General features: G+C 44.7%; 1 protein-coding gene across 12 annotated transcripts in view; it reads left to right on the top strand.

The window, feature by feature from the left end:
- The window catches only part of TEAD1 (TEA domain transcription factor 1), a 260643-nt gene that overhangs the window by 183453 nt on the left and 63467 nt on the right, over nucleotides 1–13723 (top strand). For 7 of the 12 annotated variants that reach the window (XM_067749861.1, XM_067749859.1, XM_067749857.1 and 4 more), the window contains 3 exons: nucleotides 2474–2538; nucleotides 4882–4944; nucleotides 5034–5096. In XM_067749861.1, coding sequence (XP_067605962.1) covers nucleotides 2474–2538; nucleotides 4882–4944; nucleotides 5034–5096 — 191 coding nt within the window. The remainder of the gene's footprint in view (nucleotides 1–2473; nucleotides 2539–4881; nucleotides 4945–5033; nucleotides 5097–13723) is intronic. The other 5 variants (XM_067749856.1, XM_067749854.1, XM_067749855.1 and 2 more) reach the window with 3 other exon arrangements.

Below are 13723 nucleotides of genomic sequence, written 5' to 3'. Positions count from 1 at the left end.
AGCACATAGTAGATGCTCAATGAGGTCTTCTTGTAGAAGTAGTGGTCTTTAGAAGCATTTTAATCAAATTATGAGTTGACATTGTTTATGCCACTGCATAAACCACAGGGTGCACAGTCAAACGTGGCTGTCCTAGGTACTGATCTCATTCATTCAACCAAATGCCATAAGAAATTAAAAACTGGTGATATAGGTTGTATGCCACTTGTATCAAGCTATTCTGTCTGCTTTCCTAGAAAATAAGCAAATGGGGAGGGCAGGAGACGTTTTTCCCATCTGGACAAGGTTCAGATGAAATTGCATGTAATTCAGAGCCCTAGATTTATTTCGTCCTGGCCACTCAGCTCCGAACAGGGTGCACAGTGAGGCCCTGAGCTGGAGGATGCTTGGCTCCGCTGCAGACATTGTCATTTAGGTCTGGCTTCTGGTAATTAGGCACTCCTAGCTGGGCTCTGCTGTCAGCCAGCCTTTGAAACAAATTGCAAAATCTGTACAACCATCTGAGAGATGGAGAAGTAGACCCGATGACACTACAGGGGATATTGGTAGTTCTCAAAAGTTGAAAGAGAATGCTTTGAGAAGCAGTCCTCAAAACTGAATTTAGAGGTCCTTTTCCTATGGTTAAAGGGTAAGTTCAGTCACAGAATCAGGATCTGAGATTCAAAGACTGGAATGACAGGCTTAATCTAGTAAGATGAAGTACAATAGAAATACACACAGCATTTTGTATTTGGATCTGAAAATCCCAACTACGCATGAAAAGACTGGGAACAGGGGTAGGGATATATCTGAGAATTAGGCTATATGAAAAAGGCCTAAGAGTTCAAATTGACATCAGTTGACGGTTTATTGTGATTCCCCCCCAAATCTAGTGCAGTGTTAGGCTGCATTAACAGAGGTGGAGTATTTAGGACCAGGGAGGTGACTACAGTTCTGGGCTCCAGGCTATGAAAGGAAACTAGACAAAGGATGGTCACAGGATGGATATGGGAGTGTTCCAAAGCTTATCACAGATAACAAAGGAACAGGAAAGGTTTAGCCTGGATACAACTGCAGGAGGACCTGAAAGCTGTCAGTAATATCTGAAAGGCATGAGCATTAAGAACTAGCCTTGTTCTTATTACGGGGAACAAAAAGAATCTGGGGATGAAAGTTACAGGAAGCCTCAAATAAGGAGGGTCTTTTAATTCTTCAGTATATTTTAAGATAGCATGGGCTACTTCCTTAATTCTAGAAGTGCTGGCTTACATAAGGACTTAGACTTTTAGGGGTAGGAAAGGATGACTCAGAAGTACTTCCCAGTCCCAAGATTCCACGATTCCCTTGCCTTCCAGTGACGACCATATCCTGCACGGTCCTGACACGGGCAGGTGGAGAACAGAGCCATAATTACAGGAATGTTCTAGGCAGCGATGGGAGAGGTTTTAGAATTCTCAGGCAAGATTCCCATAAAGACACTGTCACCAGGGCCGCCAGTTCTTTACTCTGCTGGGGAGGTCTGGGGCTTGTGGTACTCTCTGTCACCAGAGGCTGTGTTAGTTCCTCATTTCTTCTTTCTGTGTGCCCAGCAGTGTGCTGCGTGCTGGGGAGACCTTGGGGAACAAGACAAAATCTCTTGCTGTCTTCAGCTATGCAGTATGTGTGGGGAGTAAGACAGCAAACACAAATTAGACCACTAGATAATACCGTGATGATTATAGTGGCAGTTTGGACCCACGTGTCCCGTATGAGTGCATTTATATTTCATATAGTATTAGTAATACATTTCCCCACTTGGCTTTGGGGGTGTAGTTTCCCATTATATTATAGTTCAGGTCGTCTCTTTGAGATTTCTCAGTCTCTTGGAGTAGGGACCAGAGGTATTTGTTTATACTTTAAGGCGTTTTCTTTCCCCCAGAGGTAATAAAGCTTGGAAAAGGTTGAGTCTTTTTTTTTTTTTTGGCGCTGACAGTTTTGTGTATAGTTTGTTACTGGCACAGTGACTGCATTTAGGGGGGTGTCTGTCTTCATACTGTAGCTTCTTTTCGTTGTGTTTCCGTGGCCAGAGCAGTTCATCCTCTCGTGGCTCTTATGACTCTAACTGGAGTTAACTCTGAGTAGAAACCTGGGTGAGAAGGAATATGAAAAATAAGACTGGAACAGAACCAGGTCTGTATACTCCCACACTAATCCTTTTATTTGTTTTTTATACAAGTGACCATCCGTTTAGGGACAAGCATGCAAACACAAAGGCACATTTTAAAAAGGCACATTTCTCTCCTCCATTGCTGACTGTAGTTCATAATTAAATTCCCTTCGTCCTAATTTCTCCTAGGAAATATTGTTTGCAAACGATTGTCCTTTTTATTTTTCTAGCATTAATAAACTTACAGTTGCAACAAAAACTCCTGATTCTGAATTCTATTCTTAGCTTTTCAGAGGCTCCCCCCACCCCAAAGTAACCTACTTTATTGTAAATTCTTCTTTCTTTCAGGTAGGAATGAATTGATAGCCAGATACATCAAACTCAGGACAGGGAAGACGAGGACCAGAAAGCAGGTAAAACAACCGACCTGGAAATTGTGCATGTTAGCGAATGGCCCAAGGAGGCATTTTGGCTGCAGTGGCTGTCTGTGCTTTGGCTCCTAGGAGCCCCCGATTGGAGTTCCCTGTAAGGACGTCAGTGTTGTAGGTGTTTGAAATTGGCTCAGTTTTCACTGTTCATCATTTCAGTGACCTTTTATTATGTGGTCTCTGGAGTTCCTTCTATACACATATGGGAAAGTTTCAGCGCTAAGGACAGTGTATGAACTGTTCCTGTACTGTATTGTAAAACTTAAATTTCTTTCCGAAACTGTGCATCTGCAAACATTGCAAAAGCCGCAGGTGCAGGTATACTTTGCAAGTCATGAAATTTTGAGATTTTGCGCATTGTAAAATCCTGGAACAATTACATATTAGTCATCATTTCAGTGAAAAAGTAACACCAGCAGCCATGAGTATTGGCTGGATTATAAGGCTGAATGATGTGCGTCCAGGGAACTGTTGCTCCTTAAGCTATGGCTTTTTGTCAGTAGCTGCTGTGACTGAAATGAAGTTACAATACCTTTGTGCAGAGCAGGGTCAGGAATTTTCCTCTGCCCTCTGTCAGCGTTCTGGCGCTCTTCGTTCCTTCTGATGTAAAGCAGCCCAAATCTCTGACCCAGTTCAGAACTGGAACGGATGAGAAATTAGTGTTTAACAAAAAACAGAAAAAGAAAGAAATGGAAGGGGGGAAAACCATCAAACCAACCTCATGGGTGAGTTGTTAACAGAAAAAAATATATATGTATATTTTAATGTTGACCTATGCTGACTGAAATGGCATGAATTTTAAAAACTATAATCAAACCAAAAGGCGAGCTCAACTGTGGTCTCGTTAAACCTGAGCAGCAGATTCCAGTCCTCTGCTCAGTGATGAGTTGTTTTCCTGAGTGTTTATGACGGGGAGAGCTTTCCCCAGGAACGCTCCTGTGCCCCAGCCGGGAGCCCACTGCTGAGTCAGCACAGAGGCAGGTGGCCTCCTGCCCGTGCTCAGAGGCAGGGCATTGTCTGTTCGGTGGATATTCCCCCCACTGTGGCCCTCAGCAAGTCAGAGAATCACATCAGAACAAAATTCTGGTGAAAACAAGTGAAAGCAGGAGCAGGATGGAGAGGTGCAGAGGATGGGGGAGAGTTCCTGCTTCTCCGTACTTAAAAAAAAAAAAAAAAGGCAGAAGCAAATTGAAACTCGAAGAAAAAGTTAGAGATAAGAGGTTCATTTGTTATCATAAATCCTGTTTTTAGGGTGGCTAGAGTGTTTGAAATCAAGTAATGGCCTCACAGTTGCTGAACTTCTAAATGAGAGGTTCTAAATTTCTGAAACAGACACATCTTAATTCCCAGCATACTGAAGGTGCTGGACCTGGGCTGTCTGCCGGTCTGTGAGCTCTGGTCATGTGCCCAACCCCTTCACTGGGGCGGCACTTCTAAATTTAACCAAGTCCCGCTGAAAGAGATGCAAATTTGTTTACCCCGTGGAATCATTGTGTTTCAGAAGCCGGGCTTGGCTTGCTTTCCACACCCCGGCATCCCGGGGATGTTTTTAGGCGGCAGTTGGTGATACCTCTCCAATGTGAATTTGTTGTTCAGCAAATCCGTGTGGTTTTTCAACCCAGATTTTTAACAGGATGGCTGGCTGGCTGTATTCACACTTTTCGCTCTGTAATAATATGCAAATCCACTTGGCGCCCAGTCAATACCCAAAAGAGTGGAAGGATTAAAGATATTTATAAGGGGGAAAAAAAAAAGCTCTGCTAACTGGGTCTTTCCATTTCTCTTTGAGATCTAATTTACATGTCAGTATTATTTTAACATTTGCTACAGAATCCAGAGCACTTAATGAGATCAGAATACAACCTACAGCTTCAGCTTTTTGATTCTGCGGAATGTGCTAATTTATGGATAGTCTCTTCTAAATTGAGAAAAAGGGATTTTCCCTCCTGATACTGAGAAGCTATAAATATTTTCATTTACCTCTACTCCCCCCTTTTTAATTTTATAAAGAAAACAACCCCACTCTCCCCCTCTCATCCCGTGCCCATGATTTCTCCTGGGTGAGAAAACTAAGATTAGTTTCAACTTTCATCCTGACTCCAGTCACTGCAGTGATGACCCAGTCTGAAAAGCTTAGAGCAGCGCTGGGGGCTTGGTGTCTGGCTGGGACTGTGTATTCCTAACTGCAGAGCTTTGTTGAGATGCAAATAACCTTCCCCACCCCCCCACCCCGAAACCCTCCCAAGGAGTAGCGATTTTATATTTGATTTCCTTTTTTTGTTTTGTTTTGTTTTGTTTTGTTTCCCCTCATAAACCCGAACAATGTAGGTGTCTAGTCATATACAGGTCTTAGCAAGAAAGAAAGTTCGAGAAATTCAAGCCGCCATTAAGGTACGTCTGGCTTGCCCAGTTGTAGGGGGCTTTTCATCTCCATGGTTACAGGCTTTTCCTTTGTTTTCCTCCCTTCCCCTACCCTGCAGGTGTCTAGTCACATTCAGGTTCTTGCCAGAAGGAAATCTCGTGATTTTCATTCCAAGCTAAAGGTATGCGCTTTCCTGCTTTTTGGCTTGTGGTTGCTATGCATCTCACTTCCTGTTTTCCATGGTGACTGGTGAATGCCTGGTGCTGGGATTCTGGTAACCTAGTTTCCTCGCATGTGAGAGCTGTTTACATTTCTTTGTGTCTAATCTCTCTGTTTCTGTACTAGCCTCACATTAAGCTCAGAGAGAGAGAGAGAGAGAGAGAGAGAGTGTGTTTGTGTGTTTGTGTGTGTGTGTGTGTGTGTGTGTGTGTCCCTAATAACAATGCAAATGCAGCAGAGAGCTGGTCTTGATAACTTTTCAGCACAGAAACATGATTTTTTTTTTTACGCTTCAAATAACCACCAAGCAGCCCTGAGCTAGGAGAGGGAAAAAAAGTCAAAGAGATGCAAAGTTGGTGTAGAAATTATAAATGAATCATTTCCAAGTGGCCATCATGAAATTACTTTGAAAAAAATTTAGAAATTATTTTAATTTGTGCTTTTGATGTATTTTCAGTACTTATGAAAAATACATCTTCTTCATGTAATTTTTCATGAGTTCTTCCAACAGAGAGTATTTTCTGCCAGATTTCTTCCACATTGCTTAATGTTTTTTAAGTGTGTGGCTTTGTTAATTAAAAAAGAAATTGGAGGTGAGGGCTTAAAAAAATGATAGGTCTTAGAGATGGGAAAGCTCTTGATCAAATCCATGTTTGCAATTCCGTTTATACTTGAGTTTATTATTTTTTTTGTACATGTGCCTCATGTTCCAGTCTTTTAAAATATATTTCATAGCAAAAACAGAGGCATGGACGACTTAAAAATGCAAGTTCTCCCTATTTTCTCTCGTTCCAAAACTTGCAGTAGAACATGCATGACTTTTTCCCTCCATAATGCCCTATCTGAGAAATGCAAAGGGATTATAGTTTGCGTGGAGGAGCTCTACTCTATAATAAAAATGAATCTGTAGTCCATATTGTTGTCTTTCCCACAAGCCTGTTTTTGGTTCTGTTCTGATTTTTCCCCCCATACATTAAGTAAATTTGTGTTTTTGTTCTAAACTAAAGGACAACGTGTGATTTCACAGCCCCAAGTGGTGAACACTGGGACCCTTCCCAAAGGCCTCCAACATTTTTTATGCAAACGATGCTGACTGCGAAATAGGTCTAGCGACCAGGAAGGCGCATTTGGGGTGCCCTCTGCAGTGGGCAGCATGCTGGCTCGCTCGCTCACACATGTGGCTGATGGTGGCTGGCTTTTAGTTGCACTGGCTGAGCAGTTGGAAGACTAAAATAACTTCGTAGCTCCTGCTTTTTAACCAAAGGTGCAGTCCTTTCTATGTGGATGTAACTACCCCAGTGTTTGCTCAAGTTCTCACTCTGTTTCTAGTTTCTCTAACGGATTAATGATGTACAAAGAAGTTTACAGACATCAATTTTGTGTTTCCATCTGGGATGTTATGAATTGTTCTATTTCTGCACTGTGTGGTTCCTGTATGCTCACCAGGGCACATGGCCCTGGACCGAAAGCCCTGTAAATGGTGGGTAAAGCTCTCCCGGTCAGAGGGGATCCCCATGGGATTCCAGAAGCACTCTTTTTCTCTCTTGGTGACTTGACAAATTTTCCTCAATGGAAACAGTTTTGCCATTATCTTATACATACACATACATACCAACACACAGTCGTTTTTGTGTTTGTTCTTACAAAAAGACTTCCCCCCACTTTCAGCCAGCCCTGGACCACTCTCCTCTGGGGCGGGCACGAAGAAGAGGCAGAGACAGAGGCAGTGGGGTAGCAACTGGCTCAGCATTTCATCTCCAAGAACCACCTCCATCTTCTTACAGTTCCTTTCCTTCCTCCCTACCTCATTACTCTTGGAAAAATGGAGGCCTTTGTTCTTCCCATCAGCTAATACCAGTCGAGTGTTCCAGGCATGGCGCTTATCACAGTGGGCAGTTAACAACCAATCCTCTATTCACAGAGCTGGCCGTGGAAATGGGAATGTGAAATATAGGGCACTGTAGGATAAGTGTCCGCAGAAAGAGCCAAAGTTAAATGTGTAGGCAATCCCAGAGACGAGCTGTATGGACAACGTGCTGCTGAGTTTGGGGATGAAAGACAGGAGTTAGTGCAGTGCAGGGCCTCTTGTGTGTTCTCTCATGTAAGCTCACTACAAAGTGAGTTCCATTCTCAGATTTTCAGGAGTAATATTCAGGAAACCAGGGATCCAAAGGTTTAATTAACTCACCAAAAGCCATCCAGCATAGGAAGTGGCGAAGTCAGGATCTGAACTTTCTGAATCCTAAACTACTGCTCTTCCAGACAGGGTTTCCTGTAGCGGAGGCTGAAGTGGATTTCAAGCAGTAGGCTTCTCATCAGTACACACTGTAGATAACGTGTCACCACCCCTCACGCCCCTTTGGACCTGGGCGTGCAGGCCTTGCTTCCCACAGTCCCTCAGCCACTACATTTTAGAAGTAAGATGATTTTTAAACTTTGAGCCATCGGTCAAGATGTGGGCGTAATTTGGGATTGACGGTCATCAGTATCTCGGGGTGATGTGTTCCTGGCTGCAGAGCTGCTGTGTCCCCACTCGGAGGGAGTTAGGACAGTTGAGGAGAATAAGGCTGGCTGCCACCTGCCTGCAGATATCCTGCTGCCTTCACCTCCCACAGGCGTTTTATGTTAAAGATGCCCTCCTTAACCTTCCTGCCAGCCATTACCAGGAAACGGGCTCAGGCCCCTTGGCGTGGTAGGAGGATAGAACTCCTCTCTCTGTCTGCACTTTCTTGTTCAGCTCTGGAGTCTAACGTCCTCGGGAGGCAGGGATGAGCATCCTCGCCGAGTTCCTTGTGGGGTCAGGCTGATAGCCTCTGACTTCTTGGCCTCCCAACACTGGCTAATGAGATAAACTCACTACAGAAGTTGAAGTCATCTCAGTAGACAGCAAGGACAGCTTCTGAGCAGGGGTAGGGGTGGCAGGAAGTATCCAGACTCACAACAGGTGCCGTGCTTTGTCTGAGACGATGCAGCAAGACTTCCTGGAGGAGATAGCTGTTGACTGGCCATCTCCGGACCTGTCCTTGCCGTGCCTTGCCAGCCGGGCTTCTCGCCGTTTCTCCGCATGCTCTGAAGTCAAAGGATTTCTGTTCCCTGGGGTGGACAGAGGCCTGTGGCCCTCCTGTGAAGACTGAAGCCAAGTTTCATTTCCCTGTTCTCCCTCGGGGTTTGAAAAAGTGGTTTGCTCACACCTGGGGCCGGGGCCAGGGCCAGGGCCAGGGCCAGGTGTGGCTTCCGAGGGCACCCTCTTGCCTGTGAGCCTCTCTTCACTTTCCCAGGAAGGGTGCAGGAGAATTCTTGAGGCTAGTGGTTTTCCAGCCTTTTTTAAGCAGCAAAACTCACATTTCAGATTGAAATCTTACTCAAAATTTTCCATATATAAAAGAGTAAAAGCTGTTTTATTTAAAGCTCACACTCTCTCATCCTTAGCAGTGGCCTCTTTGGCTGGTTCTGTTGAATAAGGTTTGAAACCCCACACTGCTTTAGGCAGAAGGAAAAGGAAATGCACGCCTCTCAGCCGTGCCTCCGGCCTTTATGGGACAGCTTGGGGGTCCCACTTAGAGCCCACATTTTCTAAATTCCGTAGCCTGTTCTGCCATAGCCTTCTGAAGAAAACAGGCTCGAGAGAGTGGTTATTCTCATGTCACGGTTGTGGATGAGTCATCCTAGCTACAGAAGTCACGCTCTTGAAAATCTCTTAGGATGCGTTTCAAAGGTCCGCTTTATGCTTCTGCTAAATGCATTGCTTCTCAAAGTGCTTGTTTGTGAGCCAGATCACCCCAAAATGTGTGGATTTTAATTTTCGTTTAAAACAAAATTGTTTTAGTAAAAGTTTTAAGATTTCCGTGTAGATTTGAACTTTAAAAGCGCAGAAATGATTACTTAATTCAGTCCAGTAATGGTTCCATTGAGAAGCCATGTGTTCTAGACCCTTTAGTAGATGTTGGGCGTGGAAAGTTGAATACACAGGAGTCTCTGTTTTGGGGGAACACTCATTCTTTCTGTTATTTTTGGCCACATTTGGGGAAAATACAAGATTCCCGGTGGATTGTCCCCAGCTAGGGGGCTCTGCAGTAGAAATTTAACAGAGCAGTGCAAAGACCACGCAGTGAAAAGGATGATTAATTCTGAGTGTGGGGGAATTAAAGAAAGCCCCGTGGAGGGGGTTCCATTAGAACTAAGCGTAGAGGAAGGTAGAGAATTTCCACAGATAATGGGGGTGGGGGGGTTGGGGGAACCATGAAGAACACCCATCTAGCTGGAGGCATGGAACGAGGAATGAGACTGGAGGGGTGAGGTTCCCCTGAGGAGCATGGGAACACGCAGGGGTCGTTCACAGTTATGCTTTGGAAAGATCCCTCCAACCATTTTTAGAGGATAGCGCGGAGCGAGGCAAAGCTGGAGGCAGGGAGGCTAATTCAGGGGCTGCTCTAAGAAGCCAAGGGAGCAAGATGTGGGCCTGGACCAAGGGCCGACCAAGCACCCCTGGGGCCCTGCTCCGTGGCTCTTGTCCATCCGTATTGGCACCCTTGGCTGGTCCCCACTCCACTCCAATCTGATTGCTGCATGCTCTTTCTTGCTCATTGTTTTTAAAGAGTGAATTATGTTAAAAAGTTCTATTCTTATTAAGTCTGAAAACTGTACACTGAAACTTTTCAAAGGCAGCATTTAAAACTTAGGTTAGGGCTTCCCTGGTGGCGCAGTAGTTGAGAGTCCGCCTGCCGATGCGGGGGACACGGGTTCATGCCCCGGTCCGGGAAGATCCCACATGCTGCGGAGCGCTGGACCCGTGAGCCATGGCCGGTGAGCCTGCACGTCCGGAGCCTGTGCTCCGCAACGGGAGAGGCCACAACAGTGAGAGGCCCACGTACCACAAAATAAATAAATAGATAGATAGATAGATAGATAAATAATAAAAAATTAAAAACATTAAAAAAAAAAACTTACGTTATTAAAGCCCGGGTTCTCTTAAAGTAATGGCCATTAACTGAGAGTGTACATCAAAATTAACTATGAAGTTTTTGTTGCTAAATTTTAAATACACCAAAAAGTTAGTACAGAGAATGACATATTAAGCATTCATGTTTGTACTATCCAGAAATGATTCTTTTCATTATATTTCCTTTAAGGTTTTTTTTCTTTTTAACTGAAAGAAATCAAATGGCAAAACATTATTCTTACTTTTTCTAATTTCCTCTACCTACTGTCTTTCCTCAACCAATCTCAGCCCCTCACTATCAGTATCTTTCCTTGCCATTTAGTATTTCCCTGAGAAAATCAAATCCAGTGAAAACTGTCTCTTCTCCTTTGGCCCTTATCCTAAAACTAAGCTAGATTTTTACCCATTGTTTACTATGAACTTGTGCTAAAGCCATTGGCACCAACCTGAGACTTCTTCTCTATAGTTTATCCTGGCCTGAGCTAGGATAGACTTGGCCAACAATTTGGGATGGCCTTGGACACAGACTTCAACCACAGGAGAGAGATGCAAGGGGCAAGAAAAACTAGGGGATAGTTGAAGAGGTCAAGGAACGATGTGAAGAGACCAAGAACCATCAGCAGGGAGACTGGGGCAGTAGGGAAAAGGGTGAAGGGGCCAGCAGAGTGCGGGTGAGATTCAGAAGCCCTAAGATGGATTGGAACTGCAAGGCATTTGTGGCCAGAGTGCCAGAATATTGGACATCAAATATATACTTTTATTTTTTTTAAATTTTCTTGACTAAAATGTCTAAAAGACAAGTCAGAGTGTGATAACCGCTGGTCTAGAACAGAGTCATTTCTCTGTGATGGGAGGACCACATGTTTGGCCCCTGCCCAGACAAGATCCTTTTGGCCCACCACTCTTCAGGTGCCTGGTTCTAGTTAGAAAGTAGAAGATGGATCCGTGCAGTTACAGCATGCAGGTGGCTTATAGGGCTATGGAACATGCATTGAGGAAGTCCACAGATGCTGACTCAGAAATCTCCCTCGGACCTTGTGTCACCAGCTGGGTCTACAGCAGTGTTGCCCATGCCGGTTTCATGTGTTATCTTCCATCTCCCCCTGTTCCCTAGTTTATCCCCTCATTGGAATCTGCAATTGAGCAGTGAGAGGCAGCAGCCTGTCTGAGAAGACTTTGCGTGGTACAGACTGAGGCCTGGCCTGCAACTTTAGACATGATTCTGTACTTTGAATTATTTCACTCACCATTAATTCATCAAAAGGTCTTTAACTGTTTTTGCTTTTTTTTTTAAGCTCCATGGATTTATTATCCCAGCATGTAGAAAGACTGCAGAAATGTTCTCTGTGTGCTATAAACAGTCTCTTCTTTCCTACTCAGAGTTCCTACTTAGAGTTTCCTACTCTGAGTCTCTGTATGTTCGTTTGTCCTGGGAGGTTGTCCAGTCCCCGCCCAGAGGCCTCCTTTCCCTGATAGCAGCAAAAAGGTGGTCCCTTATTTGCTGGCTTCAGAGGCTTGTGAGAGCCACAGCCAAGCTCTGCAGGCCACCACCACACTGTGGACTGTCCTCATCGTTGTGGACTGTCATCATCTTCCCCTGAAGGTGGACCAGGCCGCTTCTGGTTTGGGGTGTGTTTTGGTGAGTGCATGAGTCCAGACAGTGCTAAGAGTAAAGGAAGTCTTTGTTCTGCCCTAACCTCAGTAGGAATACATCTTAGGCAATAGACATATTCATGTCAAGCTCTGGATTGTATTGAAGAAAAGCCTGTACTTGCTGACATTGCATCACCCCAGTAGAGCAGAAAAAAGCCTGAGCTTCTCTGATTGTGTCCAGTCGTTGGTGACTAATTTACGAGCTCCATGTGCTCCCCGGGGCCATTTTCTTCGTTCTCGCCCTGGTGGCCTTTGTGATTTGATTTCTGAGCAGGCCATTCTTTCCAACCTGCCATTCCTTCCAGTAAGCAGAGAGCTTAAAGTTCAAATTGTTGATTTAATTCTCTTGAGGAGTTCAAGAACTTTGCTGTGGCTTTGCTGCATCTACACTGCTGAATCCTGGCTGTGTCACCACTGATTCTATCCAGGAATGGGCCTGTCCACGGGGAAGACACGCTGCACTTCATCCAGTGGTGCTCCCCATGGCCTTCTGAGCCACTTTGCTCGTTCAGACGTTGACTGTTAAAAGTACACAAGGCAAAAGAAGCCCGAAACAACCACCTCCTTTGTCTCAACGCCAGCACCAAGGCACTTGGCCTTGCTGCAGGATTTGGGAAATGATACACCGCCTTTCCTGGCATCTCCCAAACTTCAAGGAGTTCTTTTGCATTCATGACATGTACTCTTTCTCCTCAGCAATATTTTCATTACCTTTTTTTAAATTTAGCTGGGTTAAAACTAAAACTGGAGGCAGTTAAGTTCTTGTGCTTGGATGTGGTGGAATTAGAACCTCTCATCAACAGTGTGATGATACAGAACTTACAGTGTAAACTAGGAGACTGAATACATTTACCTTTCTATGTCAGCTGAGCCAGGTCTGGATTTTCTCTTTAAGGACAACAGAAACAGCCTCATTCTACATTTTTATCCCTTCCTAGGGAAATCCCATTGTTAACTGGCCTCCAATATAAACAGTGCTCAATCACATTGAGCCCAGAGGTATGTACTCAGGACCAGGGCTCCTAAGCATTTCAGCTCTCCAGTGACTTGAGCCTGGATGGTCGGTCATGTGGGCCCCATAGATGGCACGTCCACAGAATGGCGAGGCTGTGGGCACTGTGCGCTCAGAGTGGTTGATGTGGTTCTCAAAGCACTCTTGAAGGTGAGTGTTGTCGTCACTTTGCAAGTGAGGATGCAGAGGCTTGCAGTGGCTAAGGGACTCACCCAGGGTCACCAGTCTGAACTGGATCCCAGGGCTATCTGGCACCACAGCCCAAGCAAGCTGTGTTGTCATGCTGCCTCCTTACAGAGTGCTCGCTGGTAGAGGATGAGGGCTCATTGCCCTAACTCGAGATGCTTTTGCATCGTCTCCCTCAACTGAGCCCTGTTTTCATTGTGTCTGCCTGTTCGAATGAAACAGAGAAGATGAGTGGTGGGAGCTGGTACTTTCTGGCTTTTCAAGGGAGATTTGCCTCCTGCCTCTTACTGTCCCTCACGGAGAAAGGGGCTAAAGTTAGTGGGTGCCTTCTCCCCAACACCCAGACCTGGCATTAGCAGACCTAAATCCCAGGCTTCCTGGTAGAGAGTCATCAGGCACACCTACAAATGACAGATCCTTGTCTGCAGTCCTTTATGATGCTGAGCCCCAGATGAAAATTAAAGGAAACACTATTGACAATTATAAACTACTAAATATAGAACAGTACATTTAAAAATGGACAATGGTAAAAGCCTTGAAAAATTTTTCTTTGATGTGAATGGAGTTTTTGGCATTTGGAAATACAATAAGATGAATTAATTGCTACTCATTACATGTCAAGTCAGGAGAAGCATGAATGGGCCTTCTCTCCTTGGCATTAGCCATTGCCCGCCTGAAATAGGCCCTTTTGTATTTACTCCTGCTTTCTCTAATAATAAGCAAATTAGAGATCATGGCTAGAAAAATTCAAGTGCCCTCCATCCTTTCTCCAAGCCATCATAGACTCTTATGATGTTTA

Source organism: Pseudorca crassidens, chromosome 9 (genome assembly GCF_039906515.1).
Source record: "Pseudorca crassidens isolate mPseCra1 chromosome 9, mPseCra1.hap1, whole genome shotgun sequence".
NCBI classification, from domain to species: domain Eukaryota; kingdom Metazoa; phylum Chordata; class Mammalia; order Artiodactyla; family Delphinidae; genus Pseudorca; species Pseudorca crassidens.
This window is presented reverse-complemented; position numbering and strand designations above follow the sequence as displayed.